This window comes from Nerophis lumbriciformis, linkage group LG02 (assembly GCF_033978685.3).
Source record: "Nerophis lumbriciformis linkage group LG02, RoL_Nlum_v2.1, whole genome shotgun sequence".
NCBI classification, from domain to species: Eukaryota; Metazoa; Chordata; class Actinopteri; order Syngnathiformes; family Syngnathidae; genus Nerophis; species Nerophis lumbriciformis.
In genome coordinates this window covers 20,163,774-20,180,979 of record NC_084549.2, presented here as the reverse complement: position 1 = coordinate 20,180,979, position 17,206 = coordinate 20,163,774, and the positions used below count along the sequence as shown (strand labels likewise).

Below are 17,206 nucleotides of genomic sequence, written 5' to 3'. Positions count from 1 at the left end.
ATATTTGACCAATGGGAAAATAATATTTATATGCCATAGGTGTCACAACTGGGAAGTACGATGAATATTTCGTCCATTAGTGTATCAGTTGTGTTGCACACCACAGTGAATCTAACCAAGTTATTGAAATATTATATCCTTTATAATAAAGGTCACAGAAGCTAAGAAGGTTTAGTATTGACCTTCCAGCCTCAATTTTATCCGTGCCCATATGCTTTAAGACAGTACCGCGTGGAATGACACAGTGAACACTCCATTAATGCAGCCGTGAAAATCTCATTTATAATACAGCCTCCTTACAGCGAAGAACATGCCACAGTCTATATCAGGGGTCGACAAGCTGCATGTGGCGCTTTCATCCTTCTGCCGTGGCTCCATCTGGTTTGCGCTTGGGTGCGAAAATAGGCATGAATCAAAATAACATGAACTATCGTTTTGTGTTTGCCCTTATTAATGAAAACAAACAACGCTGCAGCTGTTTGATTTGACAATGTCTTTATGAGCGGATTTGTTTGAGGTTCAAAAATATTCTCAAATAAGGGAAAAAGCTGAAAATACAGTTGAAAACTAATGTATAAATATAATTTATTTTCTTTCAGCGCCCTGAAGAAGTGGGTGTTTTTGTGTTGTAAAAATTGGAAATTCAAGTCAGTAGTTTTTTTTTGGTTGTAGTTTGCTTATTTCATAAATTTCTAGTACACAAACTACAAAACATAAGTTTAAGGCAGGGTCACCAACATTTTTGAACTGGACCGCTACTTCTTTGGTACGGAGTAATACAGCAGGCTACGTACGTAGTGTTTTAGTTTGCGTCCTCTTCTACTGATGTTTTCCTCAAAATGCTTAAAAGGCTCATATTATGATATTTTTTCGACATTTAAAGCACTTTCTTGTGTTCTACATGACATGTTATATTGGTTCTTTGGTCAAAATTTTGCAAAGATTATGTTTGTAGACTGTTTTCCAGCTGTTTTCTGACCGTCTCTTCAGGATGCGGCGTTTTGGCGAGCGGTCTTCTCTCCGTCATCTTTTATTGTAGTTTTTAAAGCTACATAGCGAGTCCACTGACAGATATAGGGTAGAACTGCATGCTGCTTTATACCAGAAATGGTAACAGAGCGGATGAACGCCTCACAACAAGAGGATAGAGAAAAAGAAGGAGCCTTTCGACTAGAGCGTGGATTACAACGGTGCGCATATTTTTGGGAACTATGCAGATCCCATTTACTCAACAGTGAGTACTAATGGATAAGAAACGTTGGTGTCAGGTTCAAACACTGATGACATCTATTAAACAAGACAAGAAGCAAATAATTAAACGGAGACAGAATTCAATTTGGCTCAATTTGAGGAGAGTCGTCTGGACACTGTACCCTTGCTCAGTGTCTCAGCACGCTCTGGCAAAAGATTGTACGCCTCCTCTTTTATTTGGACTTTCCCTGACCACATGGCAGCAGCTGCTTCTAAAGGGACGTGGGTCGTAAACAGCGTTGCCTTTGGTTACAGAACAGTTCAAAAGAAAAGGTCGTAAACACTTCACAGAAAAGGTCACAAAACAGTTCAAAGAAAGGTTCGTAAAAGAGTTCAAAAAAGAGGTTTATAAAAGAGTTCAAAAAAGAGGTTTGTAAAAGAGTTAAAAAAAAGCCAATCACATGGTGCATTGAATCGAAGAACGCTTGCAGTGATTGGCTGCGAGCAAAACCATAGAAACAGTCATTTTTTCTTGATCTGGGTACAAAAAGAACCGATCGCAGGTATCGTTTAACAGAAGCAGTTTTGATACTACTAGGCATCGGGTTGTTTCGGTCGATACCTAAAAGGTATCGAGTACCGATACCCAGCCCTACTGACAGTACCTCATCACTCCCTGTGGTGCAGGATTTGCTTTACAATCTCTTTGCTTTATGTACCTTTTGTGTTCATGTGTGTAGTGCATGGACCGTGGCTTAGGTATTGTATTGCGTACAGCTGGTCGGCTTCTTACCTGCAGGTAGGGCACAACTTTGCAAAGCGTCTGTCCAAAGAACCACGTCTCCGTGATGTCCACCACCAGGCTTGCAGGCAGGCAGATGATGGTCACCAAGACATCCGCAAAGGAGAGGTTCACTATGAAATAGTTGGTCACCGTGCGCATGTGGCGGTTTTTCCACACTGCAAAACAAACTGAAAGACATCGCACAATTAAAGATTGTGAATGTGCAGGTGGTGTAACAGCAGAACACCCTCTGTTTTCTCCAGGGAGAGTTGAAATGGTCGGGGATTGATATTTAAGGATACCCATTAGAGATGTCGATAAATGCGTTAAAATGTAATATCGGAAATTATCGGTATCGTTTTTTTTATTATCGGTATCGTTTTTTGTTTGTTTTTTTTTTGTTTTTTTTTATTAAATCAAGATAAAAAACACAAGATACACTTGCAATTAGTGAACCAACCCAAAAAACCTCCCTCCCCCATTTACACTCATTCACACAAAGGGTTGTTTCTTTCTGTTATTAATATTCTGGTTCCTACATTATATATCAATATATATCAATACAGTCTGCAAGGGATACAGTCCGTAAGCACACATGATTGTGCGTGCTGCTGGTCCACTTTAACAGTTAATTTTACAAATTTTCATTAATTACTAGTTTCTATGTAACTGTTTTTATATTGTTTTACTTTCTTTTTTATTCAAGAAAATGTTTTTAATTTATTTATCTTATTAATTAAAAAAAAAAAAAAAAGTACCACTGCTCCCCTCACCTCCCAGGAGGTGAACAAGGGGATGGGTCAAATGCAGAGGACAAATTTCACCACACCTAGTGTGTGCGTGACAATCATTGGTACTTTAACTTTAACTTTAACTGATCTTCACCATACCTGGTTGTCCAAATTAGGCATAATAATGTGTTAATTCCACGACTGCATATATTGGTTGATATCGGTATCGGTTGATATCGGTAATTAAATAGTTGGAAAATATCGGAATATCGGATATCGGCAAAAAGCCATTATCGGACATCCCTAATACCCATACTTCATATTCTCACCCCTCAAGTCTGCTGGTCATGTTGAGGTTATTTCATCTTTTACACTTAAATGCACATTTTACATTAATACCATGGGTTTTATTATTAATACTACTAATATGGTTTAATAATAACACACAGTCACATTCCATAAATATCATGCCAGGGTTTGTAATCACTTAAACACAAAGAAAATGGGGTGTTAATTGGAAGCAGGTGATAATTGCTACTTTTTTATAATCTGAAACATTATCTCATTATACAGTATAAAACAAGTCTGTTTTCCTACACTTTAATAACAATTAGAAGTGCTAGACGAAGCTTCTTTTGACTACGTCGGGGGTCAGCAACACTCTCATGCAGCTCTTTAGTGCCACCCTCGCGGCTCCCTGGAGCATTTTTAAAAAAGGATTGAAAATGGAAAATATTGTTTTGTTTTAGCATGTTTTTAGTTTGAGGACAAACATGACACAAACCTTCCCAATTGTTAGAAAGCCCACTGTTTAATATGTTTGTGTGTATGCTTCACTGATGAAAGTATTTGGTGAACACTGTTTTGTCCTACTAATTTCAGCGGTTCTTGAACTCACCATAGTGTGGATTGTGACGCAACAGTTTGTTTACATGTAAAATCTTCCACTCCTTCTTTGTCTCATTTTGTCCACCAAAAGTTTTGTGACTGTCATTGCTTGTGTGGAGTGCTAATCAGGCATATTTGTTCAGTGCATGACCGCAAGCTAATCAATGCTAACATGCTATTTAGGCTAGCTGTATGTACATATTGCATCATTATGCCTCATTTGTAGGTATATTTGAGCTCATTCAATTTCCTTTACTTTTATCCTCTTTGTATATAATTTAGTTTTGCATGTCTCATGTCTCATGTATGTAATATCGGCTGCATTTCTGATAGTTGTTTGTGTGCCATGTTGTTCCAGACCACAGCAAACATTACCTAGCTTGCCAAAGATTGTAATAAATCTATTAAAAGAAGGCAGCCTGCCGTTTCCTTTAACTTGGACACCCACACCTATATCTTTGGCCATTAAAAGCCAGTAATTTCCAGGAGTTATCTCACCTTCTGAGTAGCCTCTGATTTACTAATGATTTTGAATGTTGTAAAAATGTGTAGAATAAATATTACATTTCAACATTTTGCTTCAGCCTGCGACACATAGTCATTTTGATAGTAGGCTAATACAGCTAATATAGACACTTACATCATGTGTTGCCTTCATTATAACACTTATATAAGACTTTTATAGTCAATTTGATAGTAGGCTATTGTAGCTAATATAGACACTTACATCATGTTTTGTAGGGCTGTGAATCTTTGTGTGTCCCATGATTCGATTCAATATCGATTCTTGGGGTCACGATTCAATTCAAAATCGATTTTTTTTTCAATTCAACACGATTCTCGATTCAAAAACGATTTTTTTTCCCGATTAAAAAGGATTCTCTATTCATTCAATACATAGGATTTCAGCAGGATCTACCCCACTCTGCTGACATGCAAGCAGAGTAGTAGATTTTTGTAAAAAAGCTTTTATAATTGTAAAGGACAATGTTTTATCAACTGATTGCAATAATGTAAATTTGTTTTAACTATTTAATGAACCAAAAATATGACTTATTTTGTCTTTGTGAAAATATTGGACACAGTGTGTTGTCAAGCTTATGAGATGGGATGCAAGTGGGGACGACATTTTTTTATTTTTTTATAAATGTCTAATGATAATGTCAATGAGGGATTTTTAATCACTGCTATGTTGAAATTGTAACTAATATTGATACTGTTGTTGATAATATTCATGTTTGTTTCACTACTTTTGGTTTGTTCTGTGTCGTGTTTGTTTCTCCTCTCAATTGCTCTGTTTATTGCAGTTCTGAGTGTTGCTGGGTCGGGTTTGGTTTTGGAATTGGATTGCATTGTTATGGTATTGCTGTGTATTGTTTTGTTGGATTGATTAATTAAAAAAAAAAATATATATGTTGGATTGATTAATTAAAAAAATAATAAATAAATAAAAAAATAAATAAAAAAATCGATTTTTAAAAAATCGCGATTCGAATTTGAATCGATTTTTTCCCCACACCCCTAATGTTTTGCGTTTATTACAAGACTTATATACGACTTTTCGTTTTTTGCAGCTCCAGACAGATTTGTTTTTTGTATTTTTGGTCCAATATGGCTCTTTCAACGTTTTGGGTTGTCGACCGCTGGACTACATGGTCATTTAGTAAGTATGATGCACTACAAAGCTGTTACATTCTGTGGATCTGCTGTCATTACGTGATCACTCATTCTGTTTTTGTCTCCCATACTTGTTTAGACCATTGACTTTCTGTCAAGACTTGGACTTTGGCGTGGTTTGTTTTCCCATGGTGCAAAGGATTTGGACCAGACATGGCGTGAAGTTAAATACATGATTTAATAATAGATTATAAAAAGTATAAACAAGGCGGGGGAACAAACTTGGCTAATAAAACAAAACTAGCACAAAGGCAGAACTATGGAAAAAAAGGAACAAACAAAAGGCGCTCACAGCGGAGGTGCATAACAGTGGCTTGAATAAACAAAAAAACATATGTGGCAAGAAAAGACCAGCATGAACTATGACCTGGACAGAGTAAGCAGCGTGTCAAGAGTGCAGAGCATGAATGTGATGACATGATTAGTGAAAACAGGTGCGTGACTCAAAATGTGAAAACGTGAGACAGGTGCGTGACATGATGATGTGAACCAGGTGAAACTAATGGTTACTATGGTGACAAAGGGAGTGAAGACATGAACTAAAAAGTGTCCAAAAACCAAGCAAAACATAACTAAACAAAACATGATCACAGACATGACACTTTCAATGGAAGACGGTACCACTGTGAGCACCTGATTGCAAATATAATTTGCCTCCCTATTTATACCTGTCAATCACTCTTGTTGATCGCAGGTGGGCACTGACAAGTCCCAGTCTGAGATCCTTCACGTTTGCTGTTAAGGTATTTTTTTCCCCCGTTCCTCTGCTTGCTAAGGCTCAAACTATTACTGTGGTACCGCCTTGTATTGTTGTTATTGTTTTGTTTCCATTTTCGAATACCTTTTTTTCAAAGCAAGTGTGTGTCACTTTTTTTTATGATTTTTAGCAGTAAGACGCTAAACTGCCTTACGCCTGGATCTCCCTTTTTGCTCATTGGAACCTTTTTTGAAAAGTAAGCAAACTCCCAACAACAGCAGCAATAGAACCAATGTTGTAATAACACTAAGGAACAAACTACTCAATCAGCATTAATACCACTGATTGTTCACAACAAAATGGCAAGTGTAACCTGCATGAGTTTGTATTCCAAAATATTGTAAACTAGATAAACATTTGGAGATCGCAGACCTCCGCTTGTCTGTATCTTCCAATAGTAGAGAATCCTTAAAAGAACATCCTGAATCCAGACGGTGATCCGGATCACCTCCAAAATTAAATCACTTGTTCCTTAAAGGCCTACTGAAACCCACTACTACCGACCACGCAGTCGGATAGTTTATACATCAATGATGAAATCTTAACATTGCAACACATGCCAATACGACCGGGTTAGCTTACTAAAGTGCAATTTTAAATTTCGCGCGAAATATCCTGCTGAAAACGTCTCGGTATGATGACGCCTGCGCGTGACGTCACGTATTGTAGAGGACATTTTGGGACAGCATGGTGGCCAGCTATTAAATTGTCTGTTTTCATCGCAAAATTCCACAGTATTCTGGACATCTGTGTTAGTGAATCTTTTGCAATTTGTTCAATGAACAATGGAGACACCAAAGAAGAAAGCTGTAGGTGGGAAGCGGTGTATTGCGGCAGGTGTTGTGCCGGATCACGCACCCCCGCCGTAGAATGCACCCCCTGACTGTTGTGCCGGATAACACAGCCGGTGTTTCATTGTTTACATTCCCGAAAGATGACAGTCAAGCTTTACAATTGGCCTGTGGAGAACTGGGACAACAGAGACTCTTACCAGGAGGACTTTGAGTTGGATGCGCAGACATGGTACCGTGAGTACGCATGCAGCTGCGGCTTCCAAACATTTGATCACTTGCCCGTACGTGCGTGCCGCTATGTGCATGTCACGTACGTAACTTTGGGGACTTTGGGGAAATATCTGTGCTGTATGAACTTTGGGGAGGTGAACAGTACTTTGGGTTGTGGGATTGAGTGTGTTGTGCAGGTGTTTGAGTTGTATTGGCGGGTTATATGGACGGGAGGGGGGAGGTGTTTGTTAAGCGGGATTAATTTGTGGCATATTAAATATAAGCCTGGTTGTGTTGTGGCTAATAGAGTATATATATGTCTTGTGTTTATTTACTGTTTTAGTCATTCCCAGCTGAATATCAGGTCCCACCCGCCTCTCACAGCATCTTCCCTCTCTGCGCTGCTGACCCGTCTCCGCTCGGGATGGTGTCCTGCTGGCCCCACTATGGACTGGACTCTTACTATTATGTTGGATCCACTATGGACTAGACTCTCACAATATTATGTCAGACCCACTCGATATTCATTGCATTCGGTCTCCCCTAGAGGGGGGGGGGGGGTTACCCACATATGCGGTCCTCTCCAAGGTTTCTCATAGTCATTCACATCGACGTCCCACTGGGGTGAGTTTTTCCTTGCCCTTATGTGGGCTTTGTACCGAGGATGTTGTTGTGGCTTGTGCAGCCCTTTGAGACACTTGTGATTTAGGGCTATATAAATAAACATTGATTGATTGATTGATTCCCTATCTGAATCGCTCCCACTGCCCTCTAGTCCTTCACTCTCACTTTCCTCATCCACAAATCTTTCATCCTCGCTCAAATTAATGGGGAAATCGTCGCTTTCTCGGTCCAAATCGCTCTCGCTGCTGATGGCCATGATTGTAAACAATGTGCAGATGTGAGGAGCTCCACAACCTGTGACGTCACGCTACTCGTTTGCTACTTCCGGTACAGGCAAGGCTTTTTTATCAGCGACCAAAAGTTGCGAACTTTATCGTCGATGTTCTCTACTAAATCCTTTCAGCAAAAATATGGCAATATCGCGAAATGATCAAGTATGACACATAGAATGTTACGGCGCACGCGCAGTCTACTTCTCCCTCCTCTGCGGGAGCACTTGGAGGAGCCGTTGACAGCGCGCTCGGACACGCCCCTGCTCGCGTTGAGCGCAGCACGCCCACGCAGCACGCCCACGCAGCGACAAGCCTACACACCTGGGACTGATGAGGGCGAGATGTATAAAGGACCAGTGAACCAAGGATCGACGCGGGAACTTAGTTTTCTGATGGTGTACCGTAAGCAACAAGCTTTATGCTCTATTCGTGTTTCCTCTCCGTGCCTTGATTTGTCCCTTGTCTTCTCCCGTGTCCCCGCAGTATCCTCCGTCGCCTGTAAAGTGAGTTGTGCGTCTCACTTTCCCCTGGATCTCCCTCTGGACTCTGACTGCCTCCTTCGTTCCTCGACCTTTCTCTCGCCCCTGGATTCTGACGCCTCACTCTCGCCCCTGATCATCTGCCTGCCTCGTGGAACCCTTTTGCCTTGCCCTCTTTGGACTTGTCTGCTCCCTCATCCAACAGAACGGTAATACACAACAGCTAACTACACACATAGTCTAACACCACTCACTCTAGGGTTTTGTCACACACTCCATTTCATTAGTTTAGTTGTATTGTTTATTATTATTATATATATTTATTATATATAATAAATTATTATATATACTGTCCACTGGTGTCTGTTTGCCGTCACCTCCCCTCAGTAAACACAACAGTAAGTTCCCGCCAAAATTATTAAGGACCTGACGGCACAGTTCTTTAGCCCCGCCCCCAGTGACTTTAGTTCCACCCCCTGTGAAAAAAAAATTTCCGCCTCTTGCCCCATTCACCATGTCTTTTTCTTTTTTTCGCTCCACACCGGAGGAGTTGTCTTGTCCTGCCAAACTGTCGTGGAAAGGCATGTTTAGCAGTGATGTGAGCAAGGAGGAATTTACCCGTCGCCTGGACACCCTCCTCCCACCCTTAGTGACTGTTCCTCAGCCAGAAAGAAGCGTCTGGCATCCGCTTTCGGAGAGGGGGGGTAGTACTGGTGGCTGTGCTGAAGGGGTGACGCAGCTGCACCAAGACAGGCCACCCTCTGCCAGACTAATTCCACCTGTCTTCCGCTTTTCCCAGCCGCAACCACCAGTCCCCTGGCTAGCCTCTGAGCAACCACCAGTCCCCTGGCTAGCTTCCGAGCTAGCACCAGTCCCTCGGCTAGCGTCCGAGCTAGCACCAGTCCCTCGGCTAGCGTCCGAGCTAGCACCAGTCCCTCGGCTAGCGTCCGAGCTAGCACCAGGCCCTCGGCTAGCGTCCGAGCTAGCACCAGCCCCTCGGCTAGCGTCCGAGCTAGCACCAGCCCTTCGGCTAGCGTCCGAGCTAGCACCAGCCCCTCGGCTAGCCTCCGAGCTAGCACCAACCCCTCGGCTAGTCTCCGAGCTAGCACCAACCCCTCGGCTAGTTTCCGAGCTAGCACCAGTCCCCAGGCTAGCCTCCGAGCTAGCACCAGCTCCCAGGCTGGCCCCCACGTCTCCGCCAGCTCCCAGGCTGGCCCCCACGTCTCCGCCAGCTCCCAGGCTGGCCCCCACGTCTCCGCCAGCTCCCAGGCTGGCCCCCTCGTCTCCGCTAGCTCCCAGGTTGGCCCCGACCTCTGCCCCTCGGCCGGCAGCACCGGCTTCAGCACCTCGGCCAACTCCTCAGCTGCCTTCCTCGGCGCCGATGACGTCTGCCGCTTCCACGCCGCCGATGACGTCTGCCGCTTTCACGCCGCCGATGACGTCTGCCGCTTCCACGCCGCCGATGACGTCTACCGCTTCCACGCCGCCGATGACGTCTGCCGCTTCCACGCCGCCGATGACGTCTGCCGCTTCCACGCCGCCGATGACGTCTGCCGCTTCCACGCCGCCGATGACGTCTGCCGCTTCCACGTCGCCGATGACGTCCGCCGCTTCCACGCTTCTGACGTCACCTCCTCGTTTCCGGCGAGACGCACCACGGCGCCAATCACGTCCGCCTTCCCGACGGCCAAGATGGTGGCCATCCCTTGGTCGCCCGCCTCGCCGGCTTCAGCGGCGTTCTTCTCGCCGCCGCCACCAGACTCGTCCTCGGTGGATTCGGGGACACTTGGGCCGGCGACCCACCACCAGTTCTCCCCTCCACCCTCCCTTGTTTCGTGAGTATGTTCATTTGTCTGTCTTTGGACATCTGGAATCTGTCCATAGGGGGGGATACTGTTACGGCGCACGCGCAGTCTACTTCTCCCTCCTCTGCGGGAGCACTTGGAGGAGCCGTTGACAGCGCGCTCGGACACGCCCCTGCTCGCGTTGAGCGCAGCACGCCCACGCAGCACGCCCACGCAGCGACAAGCCTACACACCTGGGACTGATGAGGGCGAGATGTATAAAGGACCAGTGAACCAAGGATCGACGCGGGAACTTAGTTTTCTGATGGTGTACCGTAAGCAACAAGCTTTATGCTCTATTCGTGTTTCCTCTCCGTGCCTTGATTTGTCCCTTGTCTTCTCCCGTGTCCCCGCAGTATCCTCCGTCGCCTGTAAAGTGAGCTGTGCGTCTCACTTTCCCCTGGATCTCCCTCTGGACTCTGACTGCCTCCTTCGTTCCTCGACCTTTCTCTCGCCCCTGGATTCTGACGCCTCACTCTCGCCCCTGATCATCTGCCTGCCTCGTGGAACCCTTTTGCCTTGCCCTCTTTGGACTTGTCTGCTCCCTCATCCAACAGAACGGTAATACACAACAGCTAACTACACACATAGTCTAACACCACTCACTCTAGGGTTTTGTCACACACTCCATTTCATTAGTTTAGTTGTATTGTTTATTATTATTATATATATTTATTATATATAATAAATTATTATATATACTGTCCACTGGTGTCTGTTTGCCGTCACCTCCCCTCAGTAAACACAACATAGAATGGACCTGCTATCCCCGTTTAAATAAGAAAATCGCATTTCAGTAGGCCTTTAAGTAGTTTCTGACATTTCCTACAAGTTTAATCAAAATATGGCCTTAACATTTTGAGCTATATTGCTAACTAACCGACAGACAAACACACCCCAGCAAATTGAGTGAAAAATGAAATGTCCAAGTCTGAGTGTTTGCTTTGTCCGTCGGTCGCTTCCAAACAGGCTGCTAAAAGGTTCACTCTTGGCATCGGTCTCAGCACTTGAGTGCGTTTGTTTTCTGGCAGGATGAAATAAACAGAATGAGCCCCCTTGTCGGTCATCCACTTAGGTATACCCTGCTCCTGGCCCAAAGTCAGCTGGTATGGGCTCCAGATCACCCCTGACACTAAGGAGGATGAACAAAATTGATGGTGCAGTTTAAAGAAGAAACAATGTCAAGATACAGCGTTATGATTTGATAGTTGAGCTTTTAGTGAAGTGAAGTGAATTATATTTATATAGCGCTTTTCTCTAGTGACTCAAAGTGCTTTACATAGTGAAACCCAATATCTAAGTTACATTTAAACCAGTTTGGGTGGCACTGGAAGCAGGTGGGTAAAGTGTCTTGGCAGTAACTAGGATGGCGGAAGCAGGAATCGAATCCGGAACCCTCAAGTTGCTGGCACGGCCAATCTACCAACCGCCCCCTTTTACAAGTACAGAGCATCCGGAAAGTATTCAGAGTGTTTCACTTTTTCCCCATTTTGTTATGTTACATACAGTCTTATTCCAAAAATGAAAAAAAAAATTTTTCATCCTCAAAATTCTACTCACAATACCCGATAATGACAATCTAAAAAGTTTTTTATTTTTATTTTGCAAATGTATTACAAATTAAAAAAAATAACAAAATCATAAGTACACTCAGTGGCCTGGTGGTTAGAGTGTCTGCTCTGAGATAGGTAGGTTGTGAGTTCAAACCCCGGCCGAGTTATACCAAAGACTATAAAAATGGGACCCATTACCTCCCTGCTTGGCACTCAGCATCAAGGGTTGGAATTGGGGATTAAATCACCAAAATGATTCCCGGGCGCTGCCACCGCTGCTGCTCACTGCTCCCCTCACCTCCCAGGGGGTGAACAAGGGGATGGGTCAAATGCAGACGACAAATTTCACCACACCTAGTGTGTGTTCGACAATCAATGGTACTTTAACTTTAATTCAGACCTTTTGCCAGTAGACTTAGACTTAGACAAACTTTATTGATCCACAAGGGAAAATTGTTCCACACAGTAGCTCAGTTTCAAAGGATGGAAAGGGAAAGGATGGAAAGGATAATGCTTTGCAATTATTGCAATACTTTGTTGACGCTCATTTGGCAGCCAATACAGCCTCAAATCTTTTCAAATACAATCCCACAAGCTTGGCACACCTATCTTTGAGCAGTGTCCCCCATTCCTCTTTGCCCAATCCTCTTTGCAGAACCTCTCAAGCTCCATCAGGTTGTATGGGAAGCGCTGGTTTTCATCCAGGATGTCTCTGTACATTGTTGCATTCACTTGTCCCTCTATCCCAGGGGTGTCAAACTCATTTTCATCAAGGGCCACGTTGCAGTTGTGGCTGCCCTCAGACGGCCGGCCGCTTGTAACATAAATAAAAGGAACATACATGTGTAAGGATTAGCCGCATGCTATTGTCACACGGTTACCTATGCATGTGATTAGTAAATGTATATTTTACCTACACTGTAAGAAAAAAAAATCTGTGGATGGCAGAATTTTACCATAAAATTTACAGTAAAATAGTCACACTCTATTTTACTGTAAAATTCTGGCGATTGAGTTGCCAGTTTTTTGCATTAAAAATATGCTTTCTGTTTTCACAGTGTATTACTGTAAATGTAAAAATGGTACCACAGTTTTTTTCTTACGATAGGATTCTGAAGACCGAGTTGTTATAAAAAAATATGTATATTGTCATAAAGTGTACAATTTGATAGACAACTTGCTTTGAAATCATAAGGCTAAGTAGATATGTATGTATGTTTTTACCCCCAAAAATGTTTCGAATGTATGATAATATAATATCTGTTGCATTATTAGATGGATAAAGTTTTAAAAGATGTATCACTGCTTGCAGTACATGTCCTTTTTTCTGTCAAAGTAGAAAATAAAGAAAGATACTTCATTGATGCATATTATTTCCAAGCTTTCACGGGCCATTCAATATGATGTGGGGGGCCATATCTGGCCCCCGGGTCTTGAGTTTAAAACCAGTGCTCTATCCTGACTAATCTCACAGTTCCTGGCGCTGAAAAACATCCCCACATCATGATGCTGCCAGCAACATTCTTCATCGTAGGGATGGTATTGGCCTGGTTTCCTCCAATCATGATGCCTGACATTCACGCCAAAGAAGATAAAAAAAATGACTTGAGGCTGTAATTGCTGCCAAAGGTGCGTCAAAAAAGTATTAAGCAAAGGCTGTGAATACTGTTGCGTTTGGACCAGTTGTTCCTCCCAGGGAATTCAAGTTGCTGGTCACTCCCAAGCTCTTTTGATGACACACAAAGCTGAGTAGAAGAACCACCAGAAACATAATAGGTATTTTGTATTTTTATTTCCAAAGCCTTTGGAAATAAACTTGAGAACAATTCCCGTACAGAAGCGCTCACTCACACAGCTAAATTGGTCTAACCTCCCATACGGAAAACTTATTTTTCTATATCGTCTCTCTTGCCCCCACCCTACTTGTCCCTCTTACTCCACAGCTGGGCAAAGGGAAAGTTAAGAGAAATAATTTATTAGTACTCCCCTTTCTCCCAGCTCACTCCAGGTCCCTTTTGTTTATTATCTAAAGTCGGTTTTAGACGAGAAGCAGAGAAGATCTCCCCCTTCACATTCCTCAAAGTTGGCACACCGTACTTGCAGACAACCAAAAGATAACAAATAAAGAACACTAGCTGTTTTATACGATGACTATGGTTTAAAAGAAGTAACACACAAATATGGATATATCTAATTATCTGCCTCCGTCAATACTTATGTACATGGGATGTTCGTATTTTTAAATGTTTTTAATACATTTGCTGAATTAAAAACATCAACTTTTCACATCGCCATCATGGGCTTTGCGTGTTGATAAAATGCTACAATCATCAACGCTGCATCAACACACACTGCAAAAAGTCAGTGTTCAAAAACAAGAAAAAAATAAATAAAAATGAGGGGTATTTTATTTGAACTAAGCAATATTATCTGCCAATAGAACAAGAAAATTCGGCTTGTCAAGACTTTCCAAAACCAGTAAAATTAGCTAACCTCAATGAACCCAAAAATACCTTAAAATAAGTATATTCTCACTAATAACAAGTGCACTTTTCTTGGTAGAAAAAAAACGAGACCTTTTTGCTCAATATGTTGAAAAATATTCTTAAATTAAGTAAATGCTAGTGCCATTATCTTGACATAATGATATGCGCTCAGCATTATGATTTTTTTTTTCATGCTTGAAGTAAAAAATTATTACTTTAAAAACGTAGTTTTATACTTGTGAGTGTTGATGACACAGCTTTGCAACACTTGATATTCTAGTTTCAAGCATGTTTTTACTCAATATAGGTGATAAAATCTCAGCAACAAACTGTAATATCTTACTGAGATAATTTAGGACCAAAACCCTTAAAACAAGTAAAACACTCTAACCTAAAATCTGCTTAGTGAGAAGAATTATCTTATCAGACAGAAAATAAGCAAATATCACCCTTATTTGAGATATTTCATCTTACTTAGATTTCAGTTTTTGCAGTGCATGAAGTAGTATCTGCGGACTAAGTAATATTTTTTCTTGGATAATTCCAGCAATTGTATCGATCAAGTAAAAAATAAATAAAAATGAAATAATCAGATAATCATCAACGTTTTTTTTATGAATATGAAATAATTATGGGAAAAAGCACACAACGAATAGAGCAGTAGGGAAACAAGAGCACATAATGGATGACTGGCGAGGTACGGTAAAGAGTTTCAGTCCTCTAATTTGAGGCATCGTAAATTTCAGATTTAAACGTAATTTATTGAATGTCGTGATTTGGAATACATTTTTTGTTTTTTGTTTATGGAAGTTCAGTAAAAGATTTTGGAGAAGTCATGGAAATTCATTGATGAAAGAATGTAAGAACCCTGAAGGGAAACTGCTTTGGCAGGGTTAGGTTAAAAGGGGAACTGCACGTTTTTTGGGGGAATTTTGTCTATCATTTACAATCCTTATGCATTCTAATTTATTAAATTAATGCGATCAAACGACCGCTTACAATGGACCCTAAGGGAGTTGCTTTATTCTGCCTACAAAGCCCTTAAAACACATCCAAACAACACCATAAATATACATGCTGTAAGTATATACGTAATGTAGTGACAGGCACATTTATAATAAGATGTATGTTTCAGTGTATTTATGGTGAGTGCTATTGACAGTTTAATAATATCAACACAAAATTCAAACTAGTTCCTTATTCTCATTTATTATACACAATCAATTGTTTGAACAAAACAAAGTGAATAGTATACATTCAATTAATTAAGTTCACACTCCGATACAGTAGGTGGCAGTAGGTTTGCTTTATCCTACCATGAAACAATAACAAAAAGAAGGCAACATGAAGCAGAGTGACAACAAACACGAGCAACGTTTTGTTACCGCTTGTTCCTGGAGTCTATCCCAGCTACACTCGGTCGTAAGGCGACACACCTGCACGTGCATCTTTCCCAAACACATTTCGTTCAACTATTGAAACATCAACTGCATTGCGGCCGTCTTGTGTCAATCCATCACTTCACTTGCCACCTCATCGCAGTTCTCCAACACAAACAACAACATATGCAACAATAATGTTGCTAATAACACTTCACGTGACTTCACCTACTATATATCACCGGCTGTGTTTGTGTTGCTGCAGTCGGCCGCAATACACCGCTTCCCACCTACAGCTTTCTTCTTTGCTGTCTCCATTGTTCATTGAACAAATTGCAAAAGATTCACCAACACAGATGTCCAGAATACTGTGGAATTTTGCGATGAAAACAGACGACTTAATAGCTGGCCACCATGCTGTCCCAAAATGCCCTCTAAAATCCGTGACGTCACGCGCTGACGTCATCATACCGAGACGTTTTCAGCAGGATATTTCGCGCAAAATTTAAAATTGTACTTTAGTAAGCATGTGTTGCAATGTTAAGATTTCATCATTGATATATAAACTATCAGACTGCGTGGTCGGTAGTAGTGGGTTTCAGTCGGCCTTTAAGTGTGCCTTATAGTCCGAAAAATACGCTAATATGAATGAATGTCTTCATGGTGACAACCACATATTACATGCAAAATCCTCTAAAACAGGGCTGTCTGCACCACTTTTTTACTTATAAAATTGAATTGATCAAGTGTCTTAAGTCCACACATAGGTACACACAATTGTATAGTTTGCCCACGCTGTTTAGCACTTAGTGGATCAGGCCTTGTACGTGTACGAGTAAAGTGTCTATGGTCAATTATCACCCATAAATCTCTCTGACTAATCCTTATTAGTCTTGTGAATCACTGAGGCATAGACTGAAGAAGACAAGCCTGTTATCAAGGGAGTTTTGTGAAAGAAGGGGGAAAAAAAGAGCCTTTTGAGTGTCCATGTTCTGTCTATGTGCTTAAAATGAATGTGGTGGAAAGGGAGAATTCTCTTGTTCTTAGCCTTGGAACAAGTCTGTCACTTTAGATATGTGTCACCACCTCTCATGAGAGTTTGCACTCTTATTTCTAGGATTTAAAAATAATCTATCTCTACAGGGATCAGGGCTCTGTCTAACCCCATGCATTCGTATGGTGTCTCCTCATCGTGGCATTATTATGGTGTCATAGCCTCTGCATTTGAATGTCATCCGTATTTTTTATAACCGAGAAAATCTTTTTTGAAAATGCAAGTCAAGGGAAAATGGTGGAAAATATATACTCCTGGCATAAAGGACCAAATTGTCTTGCATGTACAAACATTTGTAATGTAATATTGATACAATGTTTGTCTCAGATTATTTTTTATTGTTGTTTGTTTTGGGGGAAAATATGTTTCAGACTAAATTATCTGCAATACAATTAGCTGCTTGACAGTTATGTGAAGCTTCATTGATCACTATTATATTAAAATTAGCATTTCAACTCCTGTTTGCCTAATTTTTAAAACCCT

At 41.6% G+C, this 17,206-nt stretch overlaps 1 protein-coding gene across 1 annotated transcript in view; it reads right to left on the bottom strand.

Moving 5' to 3' along the window:
- hcrtr2 (hypocretin (orexin) receptor 2) overlaps positions 1-17,206 on the bottom strand; it is a 52,847-nt gene that overhangs the window by 17,725 nt on the left and 17,916 nt on the right. The window contains exon 2 of the mRNA XM_061960731.1: positions 1,985-2,163. Coding sequence (XP_061816715.1) covers positions 1,985-2,163 — 179 coding nt within the window. The remainder of the gene's footprint in view (positions 1-1,984; positions 2,164-17,206) is intronic.